Raw genomic sequence first — 13707 nt, forward strand, 5'->3', positions numbered from 1 at the left:
TGGCGCCTCGCTCGGCGTTGTAGCACCGTTCTCGGCAAGCCCGCGGCTCCCGCGTGGACGGACGAGTTGCCCGCGAAACTGGTTGATAAAAGCAAATTCCCGTAGCCCCGCTGTGCGTTTGGGGGGGGGGGGGGGGGGGGGCTGCCCAGCGGGGAACGTGGTATGGAAAACCCATTCGTGAGTCGGTCCGGGAGGGGGGGGGGAGAAAAAGAAAAAGAATTGGCGCCTGGCGCTTCGCAGACTCGGACTGGCCTACTGGCACTACACAAGGCACGCTCCACGCGCCGGCCATCGTGATGCGCTGCACGCGATGGCAGGCGTCCGTCTCCGTGTCCGCGCTCGTCGTCGTTGCGGCCGTGTTTCTTCATGCACAGCTGGCCGACGACAGAGTGCCAACCGGAGGAGACCCGTACTCAATCCTCGGCCTCGCGAATGGCGCCAGCCAGCAGCACGTCACAAAGGCGTACCGCTCGCTCGCGAAACGGTGGCATCCCGATCGCATGCATGGCGACAAGGATGTGTTTGCGCTCGTGGCTCACGCTTACGACGTGCTCACCGACCCGGAGAAGCGCGACGTGTTCGATCGGCTGGGCGCGCGAGGGCTCGAGAGGCTGCGCGACGGCGACCCGTCCGTCCGCAAGGACTGGCTTTCGGACGCGGAGATTCTGCGCCGCGTGCACAACGACGGCGAGGAGGGTTGGCTCGACCGGCTGGTCACTTCGGGCTTTGCGTCGCTGAGCGCAGGGGCGGCCGCCTGCAGCCGGCGGCTCGCACCGAGCCTCCGGTGGCTCACCGGCAGGGAGTGGCCGTCGGTGGTGATCACCGCCTCGGACGGCGACGGTTCTGCTCTCTACTCTGGCGGCGCCACCCGTGGCGGCGCGTCTGCACGCGGTGCCGGCGCCGGCCCGTGCAGCCGCCGGCGAGTCCTTGGCCTCGCGACCGGGAATAGGCGCCACGTTTCGGTTCGACCTGTCGGGGAGGTCGTCCGACTTTGAGCTGAGAGACGTGACCCGCCCCGATGATGCTCGGGGCGCAGCCCCCCGCAGACCTGGGGGCGCCATGTCGGCCTCCGCCCCGGTGCAGGTGACGCACAACTGCGACGCTGCGCGCGCAAAGTTTCTTGGCATCAAGGCGACCTACTACCTGCAGTGCGCGCACGAGCCGGGGCGCTCCATCGCGGTGCACGTCGCGCCTCGGACTTTCACCGTCGCCGACCGAACCGGCGATAACACCGCGTCCAACTTGTTTGAGCTGGAAATGGTGTGAGGAGAGAGGAGCATATACATTCGTGAAACGTGTGTTTGTAGTTGAGAGTTTTGGCTTTTGCGGAAAGCCCGGAGCCGGAGATTTCGCCCCCGGCCCCGCGCCCCCTGCCCCAGACATGTACATGTACATGTCATGTGAGGAGTATATTACACGTGCGGCGGGGCAGACCCGAGCGCAATCCGCAAACAGAATCAGAAACACCCAGGCCCGGTTCGCGGTTGCCACCCCAGGATTAGTCTTCTCTGCCTGCGGGAACACCCTCGGCCGGCCGGGTGGGACTGCGGCTGGAGCTAGCATGGCTCGATAGAGCCGAGACCCCGTGTTGAGGCGGGGCGCTCCTTCGGGCGGCTCGTGGTGGACAACGACAAGAGCACAAACGAAGCAAGTGAGTGATGAGATGTCAGAGATCAACAACATAGAGAGCCGAGTACAGCAAGAGAAACATGGCGCACGCACACTCGTGTGGCAGTCATATACCGATGCTAAGAGCTAAGTGCGCACATGCAGTTCGCACTCTGGCAGAGGGAGCGCCTCAGGGGCGCTCACAGCTCTCCCGTCTCTTACTGCTGAGAAGTGTGGCGATCGCTGCTCCTGCGGCCGAGCCCGGTCGTACCGGTTGCAGAGCCCCTCAGCCCCGACGCCCTTTTGTCTTTTAGCAGAAGCGCTCGAGCCACTTGCACGGCCGATAAATGACGTTGTCCAGCGCTTGCGCGGCCTGCTGCACGCTAATCTTCCTCGAGGCCATCGCGGAGAGGGCGGTGGCCCTCTTGACCAGGTTCTCGCCCTCGAGCCGCTCGCCCGACGTCAGCGCGGGGCAGATGTGCCCTGCCTTGGGCTGCCCGCACCGGCCGCACCGGTAGCCGTGCCCATCCCCCTTGTCTTTCCGCACCTGCTGAGCCTTCTCCATGCGCTTCCACCTGATACACAGAGCGGCGCGGGCGAGGTTAGTGCGGCGAGTTGCGAGGCACGCTCTGCGCGGCATTTTGCCCGGGGCTGAGTGCGCGCACCGATTGCGGACACCATTCTCGGTCCGCCCGGGCAGCGCCGCGGCGATGCGGTTCCAGCGCTTGCCGATCGTCTCGACCAGGTCGACGATGAGCAAGTCCTCCTCGACCGTCCACATAGCGGGCTGCTCCTTCTCCTGGCTCCCGACCCGAGCGGCAGCCGTGCCCGACTGCGCCGCGGCGAGGAGCTGCTCCACGTCGTCCATGCTGGCGAGCGCCCTCGATTCGTATCGTCCGATCCACACTTGCGCAGCGACAGTGCCATCGCCTGTTGCGACGGACGGCAGTGGCGGCTGCGGCGGCAGCGAGCTCATCTCATCGTGCTGCTTCGCCTCAAAGATCGGGACGTTCTCTTCCCTCGCTTGGTTCTGCGCCTCGAAGCGGCCAGCGACGAGCGGCTTCACGGCGCCATTGGTGTGCGCCGCGTTCGACACGTAGCTTCCGCTGCGGCTCGAGAACGCAAAGGCAAGCAACTCTGTCGCCACCACCGCTGGCAGTGGCCCCGGCGTTCCGGCCTCGGACCCCGTCCTTGACCGCGCTCTCTTGCCGCCCTCGGGGCTTCCCGCCTGCCGCCCAGGCATGAACAGCATCATCGCCGCGGCGCCCTCCTCGTCGCTCTCGTCGATCTGCAGCTCAGTGTCGCTCCCAGAGTGGCCCCCGGTGTCGCTGCCAGAGTGCCGCCGGAGCATCTCGCCGCTCTCGTTGGCCTGCAGGTGCCGCTTTCGCTTTTTGTTCCTCGCTGCCTGCGAGTACCACGGCGTGCCCGCCTGCCCCCCCTCGCACGACGCCCAGCGCGAGGCTTGCCCCTCCCCCCAGCTGTCGTTGTGGCCGAGCCGCTGCACTGCCGTGCGCGCGCGCTTGGCAGCCCCCTCCGCCAGCAGGCCACTGCTGCCCTCGCCGCCTTCCGTCTCGCTCTTGCTCCTGCAGCTTGGGCAGATCAGCAAGCCGAGCACCCTCCTCGGTCGCGACTCGCAAGCCGCGTGGAAGGTGTTGCAGCCGTCGCAGAGCCACGACGCGTTTTGAGCGCTGGGGCAGAGCGCCTCCGGTCTGGGCGGTGCGCGCGAGAGCATGACGGCGCTCACAGCTCACAGCGGGCTGTGCGAGCCGCCCTGCCCCGAGGACCAAGGTCTCAAAGATACCGACCTCGAGATTCAAAGCTCGGCGTTCAAACGTAGTGGCGCCGTTCACAAAGACGCCCCACCAGAAAAGTGTTGACCTTGTGTGTGTGTGTGTGTGTGTGTGTGTGTGAGTGTGTGTGCGCATGGAGGCAACCGATGCGAGTCGACTGGTGTGTGTCGTCGTGGTTTCGTATCAAGAATACTCACTCACTCACTGTGTGTGTGTGTGTGTGTGTGTGTGTGTGTGTGTGTGTCTGTGTGTCTGTGTTTGTGTGTGTGTGTGCGCGCGCGCGCGCTGCGCTCTTTGAACTTGGTTGTCCTATTGTCCTATTCCAGATGTACACCAAGGGAATGCCACGCCGTTGGCCACGAAAAGCTTGTTACCGGAGTGCATCTGGAACTGAATGTAGGTGGAGTTGCGCAGGACGGTCCGCTTGACGCGCTCGATCACACGCTGTTTCGGCGGCGCGGCGCCCCCGTCGGCGGGGTCCTCGCTCCACACGCGTACATAGTAGCAAGTGCATGTATGTGCCCCCCTTCTCGACCACGGGTCGCGTTCCCGCGGTAAGTGCCCTCCGCACGCCCGACAACTAACCTGTCTGGGCGCGCGGGCTGTTGTTGTGGATCTTGTAGTGAGGCCTACGGAAGGCCGGCGGCCGGCTCGTGCAGCTCGATCACCTCCTCCCACACATTGGGATTTTCGGTCTTCTTCTCGAACTGCACGCCCACAGCTCCAGCAAAGCAGCCGGTGCCGCCGGTGATCGTGTAGCTCCCGTCGCCCACCTGGCTGCCAAACGTGCCGTACGACACGTTGGGGTCCTCGCGCTCATACCAGTAGGGTCCTTGCATGGCAATCGACGAGCCCGCCAAGGGACCAGCGTCCCACTTGAAGTTGGAGATGCAGAGCTGCGTGCGAAGGCAGCTCTGCTCCTCGCAATCTGTGCCCTCGAGCAGAGCGACTGTCACGCAGTAGCCAAAGGCCCAGCCGACGATGTCGGCCGTGACGTCGTTCACTTCGCGCAGCGGCGCGTACCAGGTCGTGGCGTCGCCGTACCACTTGCCGGGACCATTCGTCTCTGAGATGTAGCCCCCTTTAGAGTCGGTCACGTAGGCCTGCGCGACGGCGTCGGGGTTGGGGACGCCTGGCGAAATGAGGAGGTCGTAGGCTTCGAAGAACGAGACCGTCTTCTTCCCACCGTCGGAAACGAAGATGTCATCGCACGTCTTCTTCTTCTCTTCCAGCTGGACCACCTCTCGCCACGTGTTACGGTCCAGGGTCTTCTGCTCAAACTGCGTGCCCACGGCGCCGGCAACGCATCCGGTGCCGCCGATGATCGTGTAGCTCCCGTCGCCCACCTGGCTGCCAAACGTGCCGTACGTTGCGTCGGGGTCCTCGCGCTCGTACCAGTAGGGCCCTTGCATGGCAATCGACGAGCCCGCGAAACGCCCGGCATGCCAGACGAAAGAGGAGATGCAGAGCTGCGTGCGGAGGGTGTCGAGGGGCGGCGAATTCGTTTCGCTCTTTTCTAGAGCGACTGTCACGCAGTAGCCATTGGCCCAGCCAACAATGTCGGCCGTGACGTCGTTTGCTTCGCGCAGCGGCGCGTACCAGGTCGTGGCGTCGCCGTACCACTTGCCGGGCCCCGTCGATGCTGTAGTGCACTCTCCTTTCGTGTTGGTGACGTAGGCTTGTGCGTTGGCATCCGGGTTGTGCGCAGTGGCGCCACACTGCTGGGCAATCAGGTCGTAGGTCTCGAAGAAGCTGGTGTTCATGCCCTCGTCCCACAGGCAATCTTTGGTGGGGTTTGGCATCGAATTCATCGCCCGAGCGCGGGCAGGTGGCTTCGGCTGAGACGCAGGCGCCAGCCAGATGACCTCCTCAAACACATTGGGGTCGTTGGTCATCCGCTGGCCCACCATGCCAATGGCTCCAGCAAAGCAGCCGGTGCCGCCGGTGATGGTGAAGTTCCCGCTGCCCGCCTGGCTGCCAAACGCACCGTACATTTTGCCCGGCTCCTCTCGATCGTACTTGTACGGGCCGGACATCACCAGCGTCGAGTCCTTGAAGCGCCCAGCATGCCACTCGAAGTTGGACCAGCAAAGCTTCGTGCGGTTCTCCGCCGTGTTGGACTGCAGCGCGACGGTGGAGCAGTACCCATAGGCCCGCCCGACGACTTCAGTCGAAGTGTCCGCCGACTCCCGCAACGGCGCGAACCAAGTCGAAGCGTCGGCATAGAACTTGCCGGGGCCCGTGGTGGTGGTCCACTCGGCCTGCTGCTTGTTTGTGATGAAAGCCTGCGCAGTCGGGTCTGCAGCTGTCAAGTCGAACGCTTCAAAGAAGGAGACCTGTGTTTCGCCGGCCGCCAAGCACCGACCTCCGACGGTGCCGCCACCGCCCTCCGACGAGGCGAAAGCCACGACGCTGAGCGGCAATGATGCCAGCACAAGAGGAAGGAGGGGGCGCATCTTCATCGTGTGCACCTGCAGGCCAGAGAGAGGGGCGCTTGGCCGGCGGGAAGGCTACTGATTCTGGGCGCGGGGCCGGCGGGGCAGGAGGCTGGCGTCTTTGGGCGCGATGCTTGGGCGCGAGCAGGGAGGGCGGGCGAGGAGGCGGGCGCGGCGTGCTTTGCGCGGCGGGCCATATGAGCGGACGGCTAAATCTCGCCTGGATCTCGGCTAATCTCCTCTGATTGCTGCACATCGTAATCGGGCCATCAAGTGCTCCTTCTCTCTGCTCTGAGCGTCTTTGCGGGCCGTGAAATTGGGGAGGGGGAGGGGAAAGCGGGCCGCACCTACTCGCAGCGTACACAACTTGAGTCCCAGCGCCAAGGAACTCCGCGGCACACCCGCCTCGCTCACGTTGTTTTGGATCTGCGAGGCGCGCAGGCGGCGGAGGGCGCGTCAGCAGCGTAAAATGAGATGAGCATGGCACGGGTTTGGTTCGGGCGTCGCGGGAGCGCAGAAGGCATGGAGGCGACCCGCGGCGCCGCGCTCAGCAGCGCTCCGACCGGCAATCCGATTGTGCCAGATTGCCTCGATCCTCGGAACCGCTCGCGCGGCGGTCGCAGCACGGCGGGCAGCCCGGCACGAGCGCGCTGCAGCGCTTGACACGCGCCGCATCGCGCGGGGCGAGGGGAGGAGGCGAGGAGGGAGGGGCAGGGGCATTCCTGAGTGCGAGGGGGGGTTTCGTTGAGTGCAGCTCTCACCGACGGAGCTCAAAAAGAGCGCCTTGGGCACTACTCTCTCGAGGTCTCGCTGATCTTTTCCATCAACCCCCCGACGGCGACGGGGCAGGGGCAGCAGCATTCCTGAGATTGCGTGTCGTCGATGTTTGTGTTTCGGTCACGGACCTAAGTGCCTCGCCTTCCTCGCAGGAGTAGCATAGGCGGCTCCGGTGGTGTACCTGTGTTTCTTAGTGCCAGTGCGCGCCAGCCCATGCCTAGTGTCGTGCGAGGGAGTTGGTCAAATTCTTTTGTGTTTGTGTTTGTGCCTCCGTCATCTTCAAGAGTATCAAGTATCAAGACGGAGATCGTCGTCATCTCTTCGCTCTCGCCCGACTACCACACCATCACGCCGCCAGACGTGTGGAAGGCGCCGAGATTAGCCGAGAAACGAGGCCTCCTCGATGCCACGCTCGCAGCCTGCCCCACAGCTCCCAGATAGTTCCGCCGAAATATCCGAGCGAGTCGCCGTGCGAGAGGAGAGTGGGGTAACCTGGTTTGTGGAGCTCCCGCAGATGTCTAGACAGTCCTGAGCCTGTCCAGACAGCGTCCAGACAGCGTCCAGACAGCGTCCAGACAGTGTCCAGACAGCGTCCAGACAGCGTCCAGACAGTGTCCAGACAGCGTCCAGACAGTGGCACATGGCTCCACTCTTCACAGTCAAGTCTCGTAGTCGTGGCTGGACGACACTGACAGCACCCCTGGCGCTGCCGATGGCCGTTAGGCGAGAGCGGCTCGTCTCCCGGTCATCGCTCACACTTGAACCCCCGCTTGTCGTGGCGCCCGTGGGCGCCACAGCAGGAGGCCCTCTTGGCATATCATGCCAACATCCACCCGAGTTCCCTCGTATTGTCCATGGAAGCCCACGGCCGTGCGACGCGTCGCACGGCCCATCCATGCAGCTTGGCCGGATTTCCACAGGCAGTGCCTCGATGCACAGCCACTGGAGAGAACCCAGGCGGACTGGGTTGCTCTGCTCCGAGGGCGGTGACCCGCTCGCTATAGGGGCTGTCTCAAGCGGCATCTTTGACCCGTCTTGCAACGTCTCTGCCAGCGTGCGCCGGCGTCTCTGCGGTACCGGGCTGCACCACGGCGAGCCTTGTGAGCTCCCCACTGTTGTGACCTCGGGCCCGTGGCCCTTTCCCAGGCCCTCGTGCTGGCGTACCAGCGAACCGGAGACTGTGGCGAGGTCTTCTCGGTACGAGAGACATTCGCCTTTGGCGCGACTGCTCCAAACGGGGCTGTGTGCGCGTGCTGCCCAGCGTCAGAAGGCATGGTCGGCGGGGTTGGAGAGATGCTCCACGGCGACCTCACCCTTACGGACAAGCGCGGCTGGAACGTGTACCGCACGGGATCGAACGGTGGCAGCGCTGACGGCGACGGAGGCAGCTGGGGGCAGGATGATACCGGCGGCGGCGGCAGGGCACCGGCGGCGGCGGCGCTTGTTGGGGCCAGGCTGACGCTGGCGGTTACGGTGATCAGGCTGCTGACACGTACTCCGGCCAAGGCTCGTCCAGCGATGGATGGGGCGCCGCCGAAGGTGGTGATGGCTGGGAGTCACCGGCACCGGCGCCGGTTGCAAACGGCGGCGGCTGGGGTGGAAACGCCGCCGCTGGACAGGGCTCAAACGGCGGCTGGGGCAGTGCTGGAAACGATGACCCTTGGGGCCGGCTCTGATGCATGCCTATCTGGCGCATGATGACGTTCACTGTCAAGCGCGTCTACTAACCGCGCCGCTATGGCGGGTGGTCCGCCGGTCAGGGGCCGTGCCGGTGGGTGTCCGGGCGAGCCGCCGCCTAGGGGGTTGCCCTGATGTGGTTTTCTCGAAGGCAAAGAAGGGGAGGCATTTTTGTAATATGAAGAGAGAGAAAACGAGGGCAGTGCCCGCAAGAACTCCCGACCTCATAAGCACGCGGCCAGCTGATGCCGGGTCCGGCAAAAAGTTTTGTTTCGCGACGGGTTGGTGGGGCCCCTCAGCCCTAGGAGCACCCCGGGGTTCGATTTCCGGCCGGCGTGCGGCGAGAGGTTTTCGGACAACGAAAAGTGGTTGGGCACTGGGGTGTGCACCAATCGACGACATGTACATGTTGTTGTCCAACAACAACAACAACACGACATGTACAACATGTGCTGGCGCATGCGGTGGACGCGGGACAGATGATGTCGACACGCACGAGCGACACACAGACACAAACAGGCTCACAAGACACACAGCCAGCTGGCTGCCACACACCCTGAGTTGGCGTACGCATCACTCACCAGGGCCACATCCCCCCTGTCGCCCCCCCAGCACTCCAAGGTGCCAAGGGCACAAACAACAGCACAACAACACAGACAGGCGACAGGGGCGAACGTGGGAGACTAGAGCAGGCTTGCTCCGCCTCTAGCAATCTAGCCGGCCGCAAGGCCGGACAAGACCGTGTGTGGGGTCATGTGAGCTGTCTATGGACGCTCCCTCACAGGCTAGCGCACTGGCACCAACACAGGTACACCGTCAAAAAGAATTTGGCAGCCCTCGCACAACACGGGGCACGGATGTACACCACACGAGCCGTGGAGGTGATGCTGCACCAGCGCGATCGGCTGATGGCACGTCGGCTGAGGCAGGCCTGTCCGCGGGGCGTGGCAGTGGCAGTGGTGGGCCTGGCGCACATGGACGGCGTCGAGAGGGAGGTGCTGGCGCAGGAGGACCTAGCGGCGGAGAGGTAGTACATGGAGAGACTGAGACCAAAAACATCGCACCCACCGAGCACCGAGCCGTACTCTATTTTTCCGTACCATTCCGTACTCAAATTTTCAGTTTCATCTTTTTATTTTGCTCGCGCGCATCGAACACGGAACAGGGTCAGGGAATTAGCGACGAAACACCCCCAAAACCAAAACCCCAAAAGTAAAAACATCTCCACACTGTACTCAGACGTAGCAATGTCACCGTATAAGCGAGGCGTGCATGCTGGCCTCGCCTGTGTCCCGTACCGTACTGTGGACTTAGCGGTGCAGCGCTAGTTATATTCGCGTCATAACCGTTCGCGATGTGGGGCGGCTCCGCGCTCAGCTTGGAAACGCCACGGTCACCTCGACGACCGTGCACGTAGCCCCCTCGCCCAGCTTGAGCACCTCCCTCCGTTTCGTCGGCTTGAGGTAGGTGAGCGGCGGGAAGAGCACCTCGCGCTCGCCCGGGAAGGCGGAGAGGAAGGCGATGTCGGCGCCGCGGTCCATGAAGGAGGAGGTGCGCAGCTTGAGCAGCAGGCTCGCCTGACTCGCAGAGTACTTGAGCGCGACCACGATGTCCGTCGTCGTCGACATGCACGCCAGCTCGGAGCCGCCCCGGCGCTCAAAGTCAGCGGTGACGCGCATGTCCCGCATGCCGCGGAAGAGGTCGGCCGGCTCGTGCGCGCCGGCGACGCGGGCCCCGACCGCGCGCAGCTTCTTGATGCCGTCCGAGAGCTTGAGGATCGTCACGGGGAAGGGGTGCGCCTCCTTGCGCTTCGTGTTGCGCAGCGGCACGTTGAGCGATCGGTACGCGTTGGTCGTGTACATACGGAGCGCGAGCACGTGGCCCGCGTCGAGGCCGGCGGAGCGGGCGCTCGGATGGTTGACAAAGTCGTCAAAGGTCTCGCTCCTCCGACCTTCGTCCATCTTCCCGTTCGGCCACTCCCGATCCGACATGCCCGCCGGCTGGTTCAAGACATAGTCGAGGCACCACAGGTCGTCCATAGAGCCGTGACGCAGGAACTCCTCGCGGATCGACTCCACGGGGTCACCCATCAGGCACAAGATCTCCGCTTCGCTCACGCCGAGCAGGTTGTGCAGTCCCAGCGCGGCTTGAACGGGAGCGCCGATGCTCATTTCCTGGATAGCGCCGCCAAACTTGCCGTAGCCCTCTAGCGGCCGGATGTGGCCTGCAGGGGTGGCGATACTCGCTACGGCCGCCTCGAGGGCATCGTGAAGCGAGCACTTGTCGGGCCGGGAGCCGCCAGGACTGGGAAGTGCTATTGCAGACATGCTAGTTTGCAATAAGGAGGGCGGTAAAGATAGCCGCCGGCTCGGCCGCCCACTGGGTAGGTTGGCAGCATCGTCGCCATCGTTGCCATTGTCGCCAGACGCTGCTGACCTCTCAAGCCGCTCCAGCCTAGCGTCGTAGCCCTCGGCCGACCTGGCGTCGTAGCCCCCGGTTGGCCTAGCCTCGGCCTGCGCTTGAGTGGTGGGCTGCAAGCTTGAGAGGTGCGCAAAGACCTGGCGGCGACCTCGCTCGAGCCTGGCTCCGTAGCCCTCGGCCGGCCTGGCCTCGGCCTGCGCGCGATCCCAGGCTCGCCAGACCCTTTTGGTGGGTATCCTCCGGAGCATGGCCCGGCGCCTTGGGTTCCTTGGCGACGCGACGTGGTTCTCGGGCGCCACGAGCGACACGCGAGGCTTGCGGTCGACGTCAACGTACTGCTTGTAGGCTACAGCTCCGAGGGCCCCAAGCACGAAGAGCGCTGCGATAACGATGCCAGCAATCTCCCCCCCAGCAAGGCCTGGGGCTGGAGACGGCGGTGATGGCGGCAGTAAGGGCGGTGGCGGGCTCGGCGGCGGCGGCGTGGGCGGCGGCGGCGACGGAGGCAGCGGCGAGGGCGGCGGCGGCGACAGAGGCGGCGACGAGGGCAGAGGTGGCGACGGAGGTGGGCTCGGCGGTGGAGGGTTCGGCGGCGGTGAGGGCGGCGATGGCGGTTGCGAGGGCGGTGGTCGCGGCGGGAAGAGAATTTGGATATTTGACTCCACAAAGCAGTCGGCACAGAGCCCTTCCACCGCGACCTTGACGGCATTGACCACCAAAGTTTCAGACTCTCTCGCGAATGTTTCCAGGTCGTAGCCATCTATTTGATCGTAGAGCTTGACATACTCAATCTTGATGGCGTAGATTTCAAGAGGTGTCAGATCGACATCACAGTCATCGGACCCCGAGCGAGAAACACGGCAATACGCCGCTGGGACATCCGCTAAGGGTCGAGTTCCAGGCATGTCTTCGCACGGCGCAAAGCGGCCACCCGGCGCGCAGCGAGGCTGCCCTGGAGCTGCATCGCCACATTGACCCCAGGTGATTATCAAGGCGTTGTCGGTGTTCGGGTCCTCTTCGACGGTGCACGTTCCTCCACCACCTTTCCCAACATCCTTGCTCTTGCACCAGTCCTGGTAGAATGTCTGGACGCGAGAGAGCGATGACGCTTGTTGTACGAGGCGGGATTGCTGGCAGACGTGTTCGTTCGTGACGCTCAGTCTTCGACGCTGCGCATTCAGTGCTTGCAGGCGGCGGCTGAGCCTACTGACGATTGCCTCACCCATCTCCTGGGCAGTAATATTCCCCAACTGCGTTTTGTAAGAAGTTGTGTTGGCGAAGGAAATGACCGCTGAGTCCTTGACAGCGATGGCCAACGGTGATGACGGGGGCGGCGAGGATGGCGGCGGCGGCGAGAATGGCGGCGGCGGCGATGGCGGCGGCGAGGATGGCGGCGGCGGCGGCGGCGGTGGCTGTGAGGGCGGCGGAGGTAACGGCGGCGGAGGAGGGGCTTGAGGCAGACCAGCAGGGACCATGGGGGGGAAGAGCGGCGGCGGCGGCATCGGAGGCGGTGGGGGTGGGGGCGGTGGCGAAGGCGGCGGGGATGGAGGTGACACCGGGGGCGGTGGCATCGGGGGCGGCAACGAGGGTGGCGAGGGCGGTGACGGCAGCAGGGCGTAGGGCACGTCGGGAAGGACTCTGGTCTGATTGGCGTCGTCCTTGCCCCAGCACTCTGCGCGCCCCGTGTCTGCCCTCAAAGCGCACGTGTGGAGACCGCCCGCGGAGATCTGCGCGTAGGACACGTTTGACGGCGCGGAGCTCTGGCGTTCGATGTTGCGACCCCAGCACTCAGCCAGCGCCGTGTCTGCCCTGATGGCACAGGTGTGATTCCCGCCTGCAGAGACCTGAATGAAGGCTCCAGGCAACGGGGTGCTCTGGTTGTCAGTATTGCTGCCCCAGCAATCGACGCCTTCATTGTCCGCCCGCAAAGCGCATGTGTGGACCCCACCCGCGGAGATCTGCGCGTAGGACACGTTTGACGGCGCGGTGGCCTGGCCTTCAACGTTCCGACCCCAGCACTCTGCATGGCCGGAGTCATCTCGCAGAGCGCAAGTGTGATACGTGCCTGCAGATACTTGCGTGTAAGTCACGCCACCGAGCCGTCGGCGACCGCCACCGCCACCGCCCGGCGGCGGTGAGGGCGACGGCGGCGACGGCGGCGTGGGCGACGCGGGCGCCAGCTGGTACATACCCGAGGTGGGGTCGCTCCACTGCGAATAGGTGATCGGATGGTCCCAGCAGCCGATGGTCCTGCACGAGCAGAGGCCCGGATTCGTCGCTTCGGCGGCGCCCGTGTACTCGGCGACCGCGACGTCCGGGTACGAGGAGCTGCGCTGCGCGGTGCAGAGTGTGACGCACGCCTCCGGCGTCTTAGGGCTAACGTAGCTCGGGCTCCCTTCTTGGTACGTGGCAACGCACGTTTGGAGCGGCAGGAAGGCGGAGGGAGGAGGCGGCGGCGAGGGAGGTGGCGGCGAGGGGGACGGCGGTGAGGGCGGCGGCGGCGAGGGCGGCGGCGGCGACGGCGGCGGCGACGGCGGCGGCGGCGAAGGCGGCGGCGGCGACGGCGGCGGTGGCGAGGGCGGCGGCGGCGACGGCGGCGGTGAGGGCGGCGGCGGCGAGGGCGGCGGCGGTGAGGGCGGCGGCGAGGGCGGCGGCGGCAAGGGCGGCGGCGGTGAGGGCGGTGGCGGCGAGGGCGATGACGAGAGCGGAGGTGGTGAGGGCGGTGGTGGGCTTGGGGGCGGCGGCGACGGAGGTGGTGGCGACGGCTGTGGCGGCGAGGGCGGCGGCGGCGAAGGAGGCGGCGGCGAAGGAGGCGGCGGCGAAGGAGGCGGCGGCGAGGGCGGCGGTGGGCTTGGGGGCGGCGGCGATGGGGGCGGCGGCGAGGGGGGCGGCGGCGACGGCGGTGGCGGCGACGGCGGTGGCGGCGACGGCGGCGGTGGCGACGGCGGTGGCGGCGACGGCGGCGGCGACGGCGGCGACGGCGAAGACGAGAGCGGTGGTAG

At 65.4% G+C, this 13707-nt stretch overlaps 1 protein-coding gene across 1 annotated transcript; it reads right to left on the minus strand.

Annotated features, from left to right (window-relative positions):
• Nucleotides 1-1918: 1918 nt before the first annotated feature.
• On the minus strand, nt 1919-5860 carry EMIHUDRAFT_117269 (hypothetical protein; the record flags this gene model as incomplete). Its single annotated transcript, XM_005773647.1, has 4 exons — nt 1919-2183; nt 2274-3191; nt 3733-3842; nt 4067-5860. 4 exons carry the CDS (start codon nt 5858-5860, stop codon nt 1919-1921), a joined length of 3087 nt encoding a protein of 1028 aa, XP_005773704.1.
• Nucleotides 5861-13707: the final 7847 nt, after the last annotated feature.

The sequence above is a fragment of the Emiliania huxleyi genome (genome assembly GCF_000372725.1).
Source record: "Emiliania huxleyi CCMP1516 unplaced genomic scaffold EMIHUscaffold_331, whole genome shotgun sequence".
In the NCBI taxonomy this organism is placed as follows: domain Eukaryota; phylum Haptophyta; order Isochrysidales; family Noelaerhabdaceae; genus Emiliania; species Emiliania huxleyi.